Consider the following 14,458-nt stretch of genomic DNA (forward strand, 5'->3'; position numbering starts at 1 on the left):
GTCTGAGCAGCACGGTTCCCTGCAGGCTGTCCTGGTGCCTCTGTGCGATGATGACCCCCAGCACCAGTGTGTGGTTCCCACAGGACAGGGCTGTGAGCAGCAGGAGATGGACCAGGGTCAGTGAAAGGAACCAGGGTCTGCTAGTTCAGCCCCAGATAGCACAGCACGTGCACGGCTATCATCAGCAGGACTATGTATGGTACCTTAGCGCAAGCAACAGATGCCGCAGGGAGCTTGCACAGCGTGTAGAGTACAATATCCCCCGCAAGGCCAACTGCCAGTACCACGACCATTGCAAGTTTGTCCGTCGCACACATGACGAGGTCGGCAGTTGAGAAGTGAGGAAAACACCACCAGCACTGAAAAGAGTTTCCTGTTGCTCAGTGGTGTAAAGTAGTTAAGTAAAAATACTTTAAAGTACTAGTTACGTAGTTTTTTTTTGGAATCTGTTCTTTACTATTTACATTTGACTACTTTTACTTCACTACATTCCTTAAGAAAATATTGTACGTTTTACTCCATACATTTTCCCTGACACCCAAATGTACTCGTTACATTTTGAATGCTTAGCAGGACAGGAAAATGGTCCAATTCACACACTTATCAAGAGAACATCCCTGGTCATCCCTACTGCCTCTGATCTGGCGGACTCACTAAACACACATGCTTCGTTTGTAAGTTGTCTGAATATTTGAGTCTTCCCCTGGCTAGTCGTAAATTGAAAAAAAAAAATGATAAGAATTGTGCCGTCTGGTTTGCTTAATATAAGGAATTTTAAATTTAAATGTACTTTTGATACTTAAGTATATTTCAGCAATTACATTTACTTTTGATACTTAAGTATATTTTAAATCAAATACTTTTACTCAAGTAGAATTTTACTGTATTACTTTTACTCAAGTATGACAGTTGGGTACTTTTTCCACCACTGCTGTTGCTGCCGTCAGAAGACCTGGCAGAGCCATTCGAGGGACTCAGCCCAAAGGTGATACGCATGACGCTTGGCAGGCACACGCAGCAGCCAGGCGTATGACCTGCCCCATGCCCGACGTGACTGCTGCTGAACATTCTCCTGAATCATCTGTGTCTTGGGGAAGGGATGGAGCAGGGAATGGAGAGAATAAGGAAGAAGGGAGAGGGTGGTAGTTCTCATACATCCATAATTAAACCCAAAACCCAGTCCTGCAGCCTCCTAATGACCATCCTCATAATCAAAGACAAATGATACACACCTTGATTTATACTTCAAGTTTATTGGGATTTGTTAGGTCATTAACCTGCCATTGTCAGCAAATAATGTCAATGTATTCTGTAAAGTCTCAGTAACGTACAAATACGTGCACACACACACAGAGAGAGAATTAGCAGAGATAACACAGTCTGCTGCTGGAAGCCCCTGTCTCAGGCTCCCAATCCACATGTCGTTTTTCCCAGGGCCACTACCGCTGCCACCAGTACCCCTACTGTCCCCAGTCTTCCCAGTGCAGCAGTTCCTAGCGCTGCTGTTCCCAGTGCCCCCGCTCCGAGGGGTGCAGCAGCCGCGGTTACTGTTTCCATGCCGATTCCTCCTATCAGGCGGGTCCCTGTGAGGACCTCACCCCTCAGTTTAATCTGAGTGTGGAACGGACTCTTTGGTGCACCCAGTATAAAGGCCCCCACTGCAACAAAGGTCACTGTTATAATTTCTGCTGGTCCCAGAATGACAGTTCCCAGTGCTAGACCCCAGAAGCCTAGCACCGCACCTACTGCTACAGAGCCTAGAACTACTAGTGTCGTCGCTCTGGTTCTAAATTCCGATCCAGCAGCAACACTCGCGGCCCCCAGTGACACCCCTGCAGCCGTGGCTCCCCCTAACAGACCCCCTATGCTGCCCCCCGACCCCAGCAAAGCGCATACTGGTAGAATGAGTCTCAGGGTACAAGAGGATGCCACTGCCGCCCCCACCGCCACCCTCGCTGCCCCCTCTGGTCCCAAACTCACCACAGCCACTGTTCCCAGAGCAGCTCCTAGCAGTCCTGCAGCCAGGGTCCCCACCCACAGCACTGACCCCAGCATCACAGTCACCTCTGACCCTGTCCCACCTGTATCCCCCGTACCCATAGGGAAACCTACTATTGCCACAACAACTGAGTATAGCAGTAATCTCTCTGACCATTTGCTGTTTCCTTCAGCTCTCTGCTGTATTCTTCTCTCTGATAGGGCCTTCAGTAGGACACAGAGGGACGAGATAGCAATGGCCATAGTAAATAGTCCTGTGATGACGCCCAAACGGCCCATCGCCACACTGAGGTAGAGAGTAGAGAAAAAAACAGAGAGGACCGCGGTCATCTCATTCACGTAAGTGTATGGGTACACTAGCAGGACCATGACGCACTGGACCAGGAAGTGGCCCCACACGGGGAGTGCGCCCACAAGTGTTCCAGTTACCACGGCTCCCACCGTGATGGTGACCCCTCCAGCAATCTCCGCCGCCTTTGCTGTAGCTCCACCTCCTCCTTCCCTCCCCATCAGTCGCATCACCATGGAGGCGAGGAGAAGTCCGGTTCCCATGGATACCAACGCCGTAGTGAACACCAGGCACGTGGCTACCGCTCCCACCCCCGCCACGCCAACCTCCCCTGCTGCTCGGGCAGCGGTGATCATAAGTGGTCCAGTAGTGGTCAAGTAGGGTTCGGCTGCAGCCAGAGCCGTGTCTCCGATGGCGAACCCAGCCGCTACGCTCCTCAGGACCACCTCCACCATTCCAACCACACCTAGGGAGAGACAGAATATGATTCTCTACTTTACCACTGTGAGTATGAACAGTTCTGGAAGAGCTACACCCACTTTGAATAGACCTAGAGTCTAGACTGAGACCACTCATATTGTCCACCAGGTGTCAGTGAAGGACAAGAGTAGAATAACCAACACGAGAACGCACTGTCACTGAGCTGAAAAAGCTCAATCACCTAGATTTGAGTTAAAGAGAGCAATTAGGCAAGGTTGTCCTATCTCTCCGTACCTGTTTTTATTAATCACCCAACTTCTTGCAAATTCTTTAAATAATAGTCCTGTACAAGGTATCTCCATAGCTGGTAAAGAAATTATTATAAGCCAGCTGGCTGACGATACTACACTTTTTCTGAAAGACGCTAACCAAATTCCCATATCGATCAATGTGATACAATCCTTTTCCAAAGCGTCTGGTCTATATCTTAACATTAAGAAATGTGAACTCATGGCTGTCAAAGATTGTGTGACACCTTCATATTATGGTATTCCAGTAAAAGAATAACTTACATATTTAGGCATAACCATTACAAAGGATCAGAAGCCTAGAGGCTTTCTAAATTTTAACCCTCTTATTAAAAAAACCCAGAAGAAACTAAATCAATGGCTACAGAGGGACCTATCTTTAAAAGGTAGAGTCCTAATAACCAAGGCTGAAGGTATCTCTAGACTAACATATGGTGCGCTATCTTTATATCTTGACCGTAAAATAAGCAAGGAGATAGACCAGATGCTTTTCAACTTTCTTTGGAGAAACCGTACCCATTACATTAGGAAAACTGTTGTAATGAACACTTATGAGAATGGAGGACTGAATTTTCTGGATTTTACTACTTTAAATAATACTTTTAAGATCAATTGGATAAAACAATTCCTAAGAAGACCCACTTCTATCTGGAATTTTATTCCTCATCGTGTCTTCTCTACTTTTGGTGGCCTTAACTTCAGATTGTTTTGCAATTATAATATTGACAAAATTCCAGTGAAACTTTCTGCTTTTCATCGGCAGGTTTTCTTGTCATGGTCCTTAATTTATAAACACAATGTTTCTCCACACAGATATTATATATGGAATAATCGGGATATATTGTATAAAAATACCTCTCTGTTTTTAGAATATTGGTTCCGAAATAATATCCTATTGGTGAGCCAACTGGTAAATGCAGAGGGTCTTTTACTCAGTTATAAAGAATTCTTATCACTTTACAAGGTCCCTGTAACACCTAAAGATTTTGCAATTGTTTTAGATGCCATTCCCTCAGGTGTTGCTATGTTATTCAGGAACGTGTCAAGACCTGACCCTCAGAGCCTACCTTCTGTTGACTCATCAGTAGGACAGATTTGTTTCTCTTTTGGTCCATTCAACAACAGAGCGATACGAACCTTGTTTCAGCAGGATGTTGTATCTCTATACCTTATGTCATGCCTTATTGGAATGGATTTATTGATAATATCTGTTGGAAAAAAGTTTGGATGTTGCCACACACATACTTGTTAACAAAATTAAGGAAGTTTCCTTTAAAATGATTCATAAATATTATCCTGCCAACCACTATATGAAGAAGTTTAAGGAAAACATAAACTCAAATTGCTCCTTTTGTAATGACCACCCAGAAAAAGTTGTGCATCTTTTTTGGCATTGTATGCATGTAAGAAAACTGTGGCAAGACATCAGTAGGTTTATAATTGAACATATTTATGAAGATTTGACACTATTGTGGAGAGATGTACTGTTTGGATTCTTTACATACAATAGAAATAAGCGGAATAATTTTTATGTAATTAATTTCATTATTCTTTTGGCCAAATTTCACATACACAAATGTAAATTTACAAACAGAAAACCACATTTTCGTACCCTACAAAAATAAATTGAACTGTATTTTAAGACAGTTAAATGCTCTACTAACAAAAAAGCTGTTAGAATTGTAAGTATATGCATGTCCCTTAAGGTCCTTGTGTAATTGTAATGTGATATTGTACCCCCTAGCTCGATTGTCTATTGTTTGTAATCTATGTATGCTTGTGTTCCCTCATGTGCTTTATGTATTGATTCGAAATTAATTAAAAAATAAAAAAATGTAAAAAAAATAAAAATAAAAATAAAAAAACATTTTTTTGGTCACATACACATGGTTAGCAGATGTTACAGCTATAATGTGAATAGATATTGTATCACTATGGAATGCAGTGACGTGTGGGAAAGTAATAAGTAATAGTAATACACTATTCCTTCCTTGTCAAGACTAGTCACTCTGTCACGGTATACGGAAACTGAAACCACACTGCACCCGATCTCTTAACACACTGAAATTCAAACCTGAAAGAGTGACTGACTTACCTGAAAAGTCAACAAACTAAACTCAACAGACCATTTCTGTCCATATTGTAACGTTATGACGCACAAAGTTGTCTGCAATATTCAATGGTGTTTCTACTCAGAGTTTATTGCTCTTAACTCAACTCTGTCATGCCTGCAAGCTACCTAGGTTTTATTAAAAAAGCAGGTTCTTACTAAACCTACTGGATAGAATATGTGCTAACAGGTACACGGAGACAGAAAACATACAGAGTAAAATTACAAATCAAAGTTACTTTGAGTGTTAAACTACTACAGACGAGTACCTTACCCTGGTCTGTTCCTGCCATAACAGCAAGTGGATCACTGACTTCCTGTCTTTAGCTCCACCTCTAGGCTTCTCATGACATGTGACAAGCACTGCAGTTTTTCCAGCAACTAACCCATTCAAAAAATAATAACAATAATAAATATATATATATATTACTGTCATTCTTGTTATTAATGTATGACAAGTTGACACATTTGTTTTATTACTACTCATTCTTAGACTCCCTTAACATCCTAGAACTTGCAATGCAAGTAGGTCGCGGTTATGTTTTTCAAAATTAATTTCTCAAGATTTTGTGTGGAGCAGTGAGTATGTCACGTGTCACATCTGTACTTCAAGGAAAGGAGGGAAGGATGCATTTATTTTAATATTATTCTAACAGGGTTTAGGTTCCTTCCTAACCGTAATTGCTTCCTTTCCTTCTCACCCTGTCACCGCCCCTCTTTTGTCAGCTGACAACAACGCGCTGGATCATGTGATAACCGCTTCCTCAAATGTGTGATCAGATGTGGTTTGTATTATTTTCAAAGCAGAGCATAGGCGACACCCTTGAGGCACTAACCGAACGCTGCTTTGCAAGCTGTAAAAAAATAAAATAATAACCCAGTGAGTATTGAATTCATTCTTGCATATTTTGATACAGGATTTGTGCTAATTGAAAGTCGATTCTTGTTAAATATATTTGCATCTAAAGTTGCATAGTATCTGTATCAGGCTAAAGTTACTAGACTCCCTTTGAAGAACCAGTCAATTGTTAAAATGTATCACTCTTGCGGTGTTCTGCTAAGTGATGCGTAGCGACAGTAGCAATTCAAGTCGCTGTTCCCTATCCAAGGACTATGTACTTACTGTACGTTACTTGAAATCTATATCAATACGTAAAACCAACTAACATTTTCTCTTGTAGGCTAATGGTCAGATTATCAGTGTATTACTATAATGTATCTGTCGTTTCTGCCTAGCTCTGGGCCATATTGTGTCATTAAGTTTTATTTTGTATCCTGGTTTATTTCGTATCCTGGTATTTGCTTGTGTTTCAATGTATGCACTGTGCATATGCACAAGCTAACCATTCCTTGAGTTCAGTTATGGTCAGGTGACTTGTACAGCTCAGGTATTATTAATGTGTAGTGTTTGTCTTATAATGGTAAATGGTTAAACAGGTTAGTGTTGTCACGCCTTCTTTGTTTTCCCACCCCTCCTCCTCTCCTACCTCAGTTGGCAGTTGGCACACCCAGTCAGTCATGTGACTCTCAGGTGTATCAATACACACTGCACATTGACTCTATTCAGTTATGTAGAATGTCCACCAGGGTCATGTTCATTATGCCTGTACAGAAGCAGATACTTTCAAATTAAAGCCATTTACGTGCATTCCTTGTGTTTGGGCAAATCTGGATGCTACATCCCAGTTTTAGTGACTTTGTCCTGTAACAAACGTCTGTCTCTTTCAGGAATGCGATTTGCAGTAGCATTGTGTGTGCTGGCGCTCTTTGTGGCCACCCTGGCCCTGGACAATGGTCTGATGAGGACCCCTCCTATGGGCTGGTTGGCATGGGAACGCTTCCGCTGTGACATCGACTGTCAGAACGACCCCAAGAACTGCATCAGGTAAGACAAAAATATGATTCTGAACTCTTCCCATTCTTGGGAATGCCTTTCATAACAAGGAAAGGAGACAAGGTGAGGAAGAGATTTCTGAGCCAACATTGACACTTAAAAAAAAGAATATAGCCATAGGAACTCCTGACATTTTCCTTTCTCCCTCTGCTTCGTCCTCCCACAGTGAGGTTCTGTTCCGGGACATGGCAGACAGGCTGGCTGAGGATGGCTGGAGGGAGCTGGGATATGTCTACGTCAACATAGACGATTGCTGGGCCTCCAAGGACAGAGACAGTAATGGACGCCTGCAGGCTGACCCTAAGCGGTAGGCTACTGAACGGAGAAACGCACACGTTTTGTTGTTCTCACAAGCACTGTTAATGTTTACAACTTTATTTTACTTGTATCTCATGTATCTTATCTATGTATTGCCATATTGTCTACTGTCAGGTGGAATATATCTATGTTGAGGTCGTTGACATGTATTGTACCAATATATTGAGGTCACTGACTTGTCAGTCATATGATACTCATATAGCCCATTCTCTTAGGTGGGGTATATTGGCTTTTATTGTGCTTAAACTATTGTCTGTATGAATATGTGTAACATGTCTAACCTGTGTATCTATAACCTCCTCTCTCAGGTTCCCAAGTGGGATCCCCAACCTGGCGAGCTACATCCATGACCGGGGGCTGAAGCTGGGTATCTATGGGGACATGGGCACACTCACATGTGGAGGGTACCCTGGGACCCCCCTGGACAAGATCACTATAGACGCTCAGACTTTCGCTGACTGGAAAGTGGACATGCTGAAGTTTGACGGCTGCTACTCCAACGCTACGGAGCAGGAGCAGGGTGAGGAAGGGAGGAGAGTTGTGGGTGGACATACTGAAGCTTGAAATGGGAGATAAGTGGTTTACTCAACCCTCAGTTGCTTGCTTGACACAGTTCTTTCTTATAGGCTACCCTGCCATGTCAAAGGCTCTGAACGCTACCGGACGCCCCATTGGCTACTCATGCAGTTGGCCAGCCTACCAGGGTGGACTCCCACCCAAGGTTAATCAAATTTAATTTAAATAATTCAATATTTTTGTAATAAGTCAATCCAGTTTATATACAGATCATATTTAAACATTTTCTAAGTTGACCTCTTCTACATTTGTTTCTCAGGTGAACTACACCCAACTGGGAGAGATCTGTAACCTGTGGCGTAACTATGGTGACATAGAGGACTCGTGGAATAGTGTGCTGAGCATTGCTGATTGGTTCTTCAACAACCAAGACGTCCTGCAGCCTGCAGCTGGACCCGGCCGGTGGAATGACCCTGACATGGTCTGTCTTTGTCAAACTCTCCATTTCACTGTAGAGGAAATGTTGCTATTCAATGAATTAACTAATTTGTCGTGCATATTCAGAGTGAGGAGATTACCGAGTATGTTTTAGCTTCTGGCTGAACTGACTGTGTGTGTATTCTAGCTGGTGGTCGGGGACTTCGGGCTGAGCATGGATCAGTCTCGGTCTCAGATGGCTCTGTGGGCCATCATGGCTGCTCCTCTCTTCATGTCCAACGACCTGAGGACCATTAGTAGCGGGGCACGCACCATCCTGCAGAACAAGGTGGCCATCGGCATCAACCAGGACCCCATGGGCGTCCAGGGTAGACGCCTGATCAAGGTAAGACCCACATATATCTTATAGTCTTATCATGGTCAAATATTCCTCCTGAGTTGTGTTGTTGAGCTGAATCTAAATGTCCTCAATCTTATTATTCTCTCCTCCTTCAATCTTTTTTTTTTCTCTCTCTCTCTGTACCTTGCTTCCTGTCTGATTCTCAGGAGAAGAGCGGTATTGAGGTGTTCTGGCGCCCTCTGTCTGATAAGGCCAGTGCTCTAGTGTTCTTCAGTCGTCGTACTGACATGCCTTACCGCTACCAGGCCTCCCTGGGACAACTCAACTACACCACTGGCAGCTACAAGGTCAGTCTGGTCCCGGTTTCTCTAAGTCATATTGCTGGCGTTGCCTCAATCATGCCATTTCATGCCATGCCATCCTTTTTCCCTTCATGTCCCTTCCTCTCACCTTCCTTTCTCCAGATCTATGATGTGTTTGCGGAGCGGGAAATGCCCACACTGAAGGACTCCACAAACTTTGTTGTGTCCATCAACCCCTCGGGTGTGGTCATGTGGTATATCTCAGCCCCTGCTGACCAGGACGAGAACACCCACATCGGGGGAAAGCTCAGGGGACCCGCCTTCCATCGCCACGCCAACGGTATCTCACCCATTGTACTGTAACCTTCCCCTTTGTCTTTGATGTCTCCTTAAGATGATACCTGTTTTCTCCCAGCTCTACTTTTTCACTAATCCAACATAATATAAGCCATTTAGCAGACTTTTTAATCCAAAGCGATTTAGTCATGCGTGCTTACATTTTACGTATGGGTAATCCCGGGAACATTCTCATCAATGAATACCTCAAGGAAGGGAGCAAAGTAGTTCTTTCCAGAATGGACAGAGCAAATGCTATTTTAATGTTGTTCCACAAAGATGACAGTTGTCTCCCTGAGATGACATCACTCTACTCAGGATTGTTCTGATTATGCAATCGACAGTAACCATGATGATGCTGGTCACTGCCACTGCACTGTAGTTTTTTATTTTCGCAAGTTTTAATTTAAATGGTACTCCTATTTTCATTGCACTAGTTTTTAATGTTCTGGATTTAAGGGCTCTGGTGGGAAATGTTTTCAAGGAATATCAGGAAATTATCAGATAGCTTATTTTAAATGATTGATGCTGTGAATGATTTTTGTATTTTCTTAAGTGTTCAAAAACCAATAAACACTTTTTTTCCCAGTACGTATTGTCTTTTCTTTGTTCCTTTAGTCTACTCACTGAAGCAGTCCAGACTCTCTTTAGATTATTTTAAATTTCTTGTTTTACTTGTGGACTGTAATTCAGCGGCCGAGTACAGAGAGAGATTGGAACGGAGAGAGCTGCCAAGTACGGCCTGCATGTAGTAGTAATAATTAAGGTCTACACACAATTGGACGGTACGAAGACAGTGACTGGGCAGTTTTGTTTGTAGAGGACACAGAAATACAAGGTCACATTAAAGTTGTGTACAGTACTACTACTAGTCATCCTTCCATCTAGCTCTGACAGTGGATGATGACACAGACCAACTGCACATAGAACTAGAATGAGATTCTATTTCTATGCAACCGTCATTGTGATGTGACTGATGTCCGATTGAACTCTGCTGCAACAGAACTCCTAATTACTTAGGACTTGCAAGCTCAAAAGATGCTTTTAGGAAACGCATTTATTATTATGGCAGATTTTCTGAATTATTTGAAAAAGCATCACCTCTCCTAGTAGGTACACCAGCCCATCCCTTCCAAGTTGGTTCATCCAACCTCCTGTGGCCCAGCTCCAGTCCTGTATGGGGACATTATATTGACTATGTGGACTGGACTTAGGGGCCACAGGTGAACACCAAGTGCTTCCCTTCACTGGCCTCATCCCTTGATGAAGTACAGTCGTGGCCAAAAGTTTTGAGAATGACACAAATATTCATTTTCACAAAGTCGGTTGCCTCAGTTTGTATGATGGCAATTTGCATATACTCCAGAATGTTATGAAGAGTGATCAGATGAATTTCAATTAATTTCAAAGTCCTTATTTGCCATGCAAATTATCTGAATCCCCAAAAAACATTTCCACTGCATTTCAACCCTGCCACAAAAGGACCAGCTGACATCATGTCAGTGATTCTCTCGTTAACACAGGTGTGAGTGTTGATGAGGACAAGGCTGGAGATCACTCTGTTATGCTGATTGAGTTCAAATAACAGACTGGAAGCTTCAAAATGAGGGTGGTGCTTGGAATCATTGTTCTTCCTCTGTCAATCATGGTTACCTGCAAGGAAACATGTGCTGTCATCGTTGCTTTGCACAAAAGGGCTTCATAGGCAAGGATATTGCTGCCAGTAAGATTGCACCTAAATCAACCATTTATCAGGTCATCAAGAACTTCAAGGAGAGCGGTTCAATTGTTGTGAAGAAGGCTCAGGGCGCCCAAGAAATTCCAGCAAACGCCAGGACCGTCTCCTAAAGTTGATTCAGCTGCGGGATCGGGGCACTACCACTACAAAGCTTGCTCAGGAATGGCAGCAGGCAGGTGTGAGTGCATCTGCACGCACAGTGAGGCGAAGACTTTTGGAGGATGGCCTGGTGTCAAGAAGGGCAGCAAAGAAGCCACTTCTCTCCAGGAAAAACATCAGGGACAGACTGATATTCTGCAAAAGGTACAGGGATTGGACTGCTGAGGACTGGGGTAAAGTCATTTTCTGTGATGAATCCCCTTTCGGATTGTTTGGGGCATCCAGAAAAAAGCTTGTCCAGAGAAGACAAGGTGAGCGCTACCATCAGTCCTGTGTCATGCCAACAGTAAAGCATCCTGAGACCATTCATGTGTGGGGTTGCTTCTCAGCCAACTCACTTACAATTTTTGCCTAAGAACACAGCCACGAATTAAGAATGGTACCAACACTTCCTCCGAGAGCAACCATCCAGGAACAGTTTGGTGACAAACAATGCCTTTTCCAGCATGATGGAGCACCTTGCCATAAGGCAAAAGGGATAACCAAGTGGCTCGGGGAACAAAACATTGATATTCTGGGTCCATGACCAGGAAACTCCTGAGACCTTAATCCCATTTAGAACTTGTGGTCAATCCTCAAGAGGTGGGTGGACAAACAAAAACCCACAAATTCTGACAAACTCCAAGCATTGATTATGCAAGAATGGGCTGCCATCAGTAGGCTGCCATCAGTAGGATGTAGCCCAGAAGCCAATTGACAGCATGCCAGGGCGGATTGCAGAGGTCTTGAAAAAGAAGGGTCAACACTGCAAATATTGACTCTTTGCATCAACTTCATGTAATTGTCAATAAAAGCCTTTGACACTTATGAAATGCTTGTAATTATACTTCAGTATTCCATAGTAACATCTGAGAAAAATATCTAAAGACACTGAGGCAGCAAACTTTGTGGAAATTAATATTTGTCATTCTCAAAACTTTTGGCCACGACTATAGAGCCAAATGGATGTGGACATGGTAGAGGATAAAACAGTCAAGAGCAGGAGCTGTTCAAAAGGAGGAATGTCTCAGGAAGAGAAGGAGAAGCTTCCTGGAGCCTTATGCCAAGAGAAGGAGGTGCTAGGAGGCCAAGAGGAGGGAGAAAGTCAGACCTCCATCTCCACAACCTCATTAGACAGTCAAGTTCTTCCAGAAAGATTTAACTTCGATTAAGCTAATGGCTTAATTTGTCAGACCCCTAATGATCTTGTAACACCACAATTGTGGGTTTTAATTTTTTATATAAAACAATCTTGGGTTCACACTATACACATTCACAACAACCATATGCTCAGTCCCAGAGATAGTCCTTGCTGCTAGAGAGTCGTTAAGAGGGCCTCCGCCACCACCCATCGGTCGCTCATCTGCCATTGGTTTGTGTGTTTTGTCGGTAGTTGTTTGGCAGTCGTTCCTCGTCGTCATAAAGTGTGTGGCACCCAGTCTATGGTCCGGTCCAGTACAGGCGACAGATGGGGGAGAGGAAAAAATGCATGAGCAGGGAGCCACTGGTCCCCCTTTGGTGGCAAGGTCATTGACAGCAGGGTGTGACGTGGTCCCGGTGATGATAGCGGCAGTGGTCTTCCTTCTCCAGCAGCCGACCCAGAGTCGTCTTCTTCGTTGGGGTTTAACGGTGGTTGGCATCCAATAGAATGTTGCAGTACCTCCAACTGTATTTCTACTTTATCTGCTACATACTGTATACTACTCTACTCACCCATATCCCTCTATGCAAACTACAGAGTTCTTCCAACATCTTCTATAGATTCTCTGCAGTTACGTCTTGGACTTCCAGAAAACATCTGTCCGCTTTCACATTAAGGGCAATTCTCTCAGACCTACTTTCTACTTGCGCAGCGCAATTCACGACCATCGCGGCCAAGAACCTGGATTTATCAACGCACAGTTTTTGGAGTCCACACACTGACATGGGAACATTCACTATTGCCATTGGCCTTTCAAAGCAACAGAGGGAGTGTTCCCTCCCTCTCCACCCTCAACCCTTCTCACTGCCTCTCCATGCGTAACACCCTGTCCTACTCTGACTTTAGCTACCTGTATGCGCCGGGGCTCGACCTCCAGACATCCACCACATCTCGACTGTACCTTCTTGCACACTGACGCTACATGGCCAAACCTCTGTCTGTGAAAACACTAGGGAGATGTTAGAGCGTGTGCTAATCAGGGAGAACCTCCAAATCAAGGCACAGCATCACGGCCAGACTGTCCTCCCTCTAGTCACCTCGATTTCTGGTTAATTGTCAGGCTCAACACATGCCAGGAACCTTCGGAAGTTGCTCAACCTATAAGTATAGGCACTGTTATCACCCCCTTGAGAGGATCTATTTTCTAGTTTACTCTCCACCCACCCCGATAACTCAAATTGATCAGACAAAACCCCATGCTTGATTTTGTCCTTGAATCGCACTCCAATTATTGAAGAATCCTCGTGGACACGTCGTGGATTTCTATTTCCTGACTCTGTTTCCTTTCCGTTCTTCCCAGACACGGGCTCTTCCTCATTCTCTTCAACTCCCTCAAACTCCATTTCACTCCCTCCATGGTTCCTTATTAACATAGGCATTGCAACATATTTTAAATGAAAGATCACTGCAAACTCAAAAAAAGTAGTCCATACACACAAAAAGGAATGATCTCCAATTGGGTGAAAAATAAAGGAGGGCAACAGGTGACATGCAGTATGTGCTTTGCATAACAAGCTCTGCAACTATGTTACTATTTTGCAATAAATTGCAATTGTGATTTTTTTTTAAATCCACTTTGTGACTAGCTCTACTATATCAGACAGTTTGCAATTGTGAAGGGTAAGCTGTGCTCTGAAAGATCCTGTGCTCTGGCGTCCTACTATCAAGTCCTTGAACCAGACTTTCACAGCAAGAACACTGAGGATTGTTGTTTAGTCTGTGCTGGTCTTAAAATAAAACACGCACACATATCACACACACACACCAGTGGGTCTCGGCTTCCGAACCACTATCTGGGAAGCTCTATCTGTGTTAAGCCAGTAGAGGTAGCAGCAGACCACAGTGCAGTGCTGTTGAGAAGTTTTTTTAATGCGGCTTAACAGCAATGGAATTGCTGGAGTGTCAGACACAGAAACAACCAATCAAACAAGCTGTATATGGTGTGATTTGACTTGAATGACAGACACATACAGACTGACGGACTGAGACAGACGGATTGACTGATCTCATCCCTGTCTGTTCTCCCTCTTTTGTCCTGGTTTTCACTTCCTTTTCTTCTCTTCCCTCTCCTACTTTATCTGTTCATTCCTACACCCCCCAGTCTTTCTTTAC

The 14,458-nt window shown here is 43.7% G+C and overlaps 2 protein-coding genes across 4 annotated transcripts; one reads left to right on the forward strand and one right to left on the reverse strand.

Moving 5' to 3' along the window:
* Positions 1-1,233: 1,233 nt before the first annotated feature.
* LOC110529694 (uncharacterized) lies at positions 1,234-5,515 on the reverse strand. 3 transcript variants are annotated; one of them, XM_021612140.3, is made up of 2 exons: positions 5,400-5,515; positions 1,234-2,753 (listed from the first exon to the last, which is right to left on the reverse strand). In XM_021612140.3, the coding sequence occupies exons 1-2, from the start codon at positions 5,416-5,418 to the stop codon at positions 1,402-1,404; spliced, it is 1,371 nt and encodes a 456-aa protein (XP_021467815.1). In that variant the 5' UTR covers positions 5,419-5,515; the 3' UTR covers positions 1,234-1,401. The 3 variants fall into 3 exon arrangements, with proteins under 3 accessions (XP_021467815.1, XP_036841069.1, XP_090099174.1); XM_036985174.2 differs by having other exon boundaries at positions 5,111-5,428; XM_090243048.1 differs by lacking the exon at positions 5,400-5,515 and adding an exon at positions 4,153-4,224.
* Positions 5,516-5,742: 227 nt separating this feature from the next.
* On the forward strand, positions 5,743-9,860 carry LOC110529695 (alpha-N-acetylgalactosaminidase). The gene is made up of 9 exons (XM_021612141.3): positions 5,743-6,005; positions 6,854-7,010; positions 7,186-7,326; positions 7,646-7,857; positions 7,964-8,058; positions 8,173-8,334; positions 8,479-8,676; positions 8,838-8,978; positions 9,096-9,860. Exons 2-9 carry the CDS (start codon positions 6,856-6,858, stop codon positions 9,294-9,296), a joined length of 1,305 nt encoding a protein of 434 aa, XP_021467816.1. The 5' UTR covers positions 5,743-6,005; positions 6,854-6,855; the 3' UTR covers positions 9,297-9,860.
* Positions 9,861-14,458: the final 4,598 nt, after the last annotated feature.

This window comes from Oncorhynchus mykiss, chromosome 8 (assembly GCF_057628025.1).
Source record: "Oncorhynchus mykiss isolate SJ-2025 chromosome 8, ASM5762802v1, whole genome shotgun sequence".
Lineage (NCBI taxonomy): Eukaryota > Metazoa > Chordata > Actinopteri > Salmoniformes > Salmonidae > Oncorhynchus > Oncorhynchus mykiss.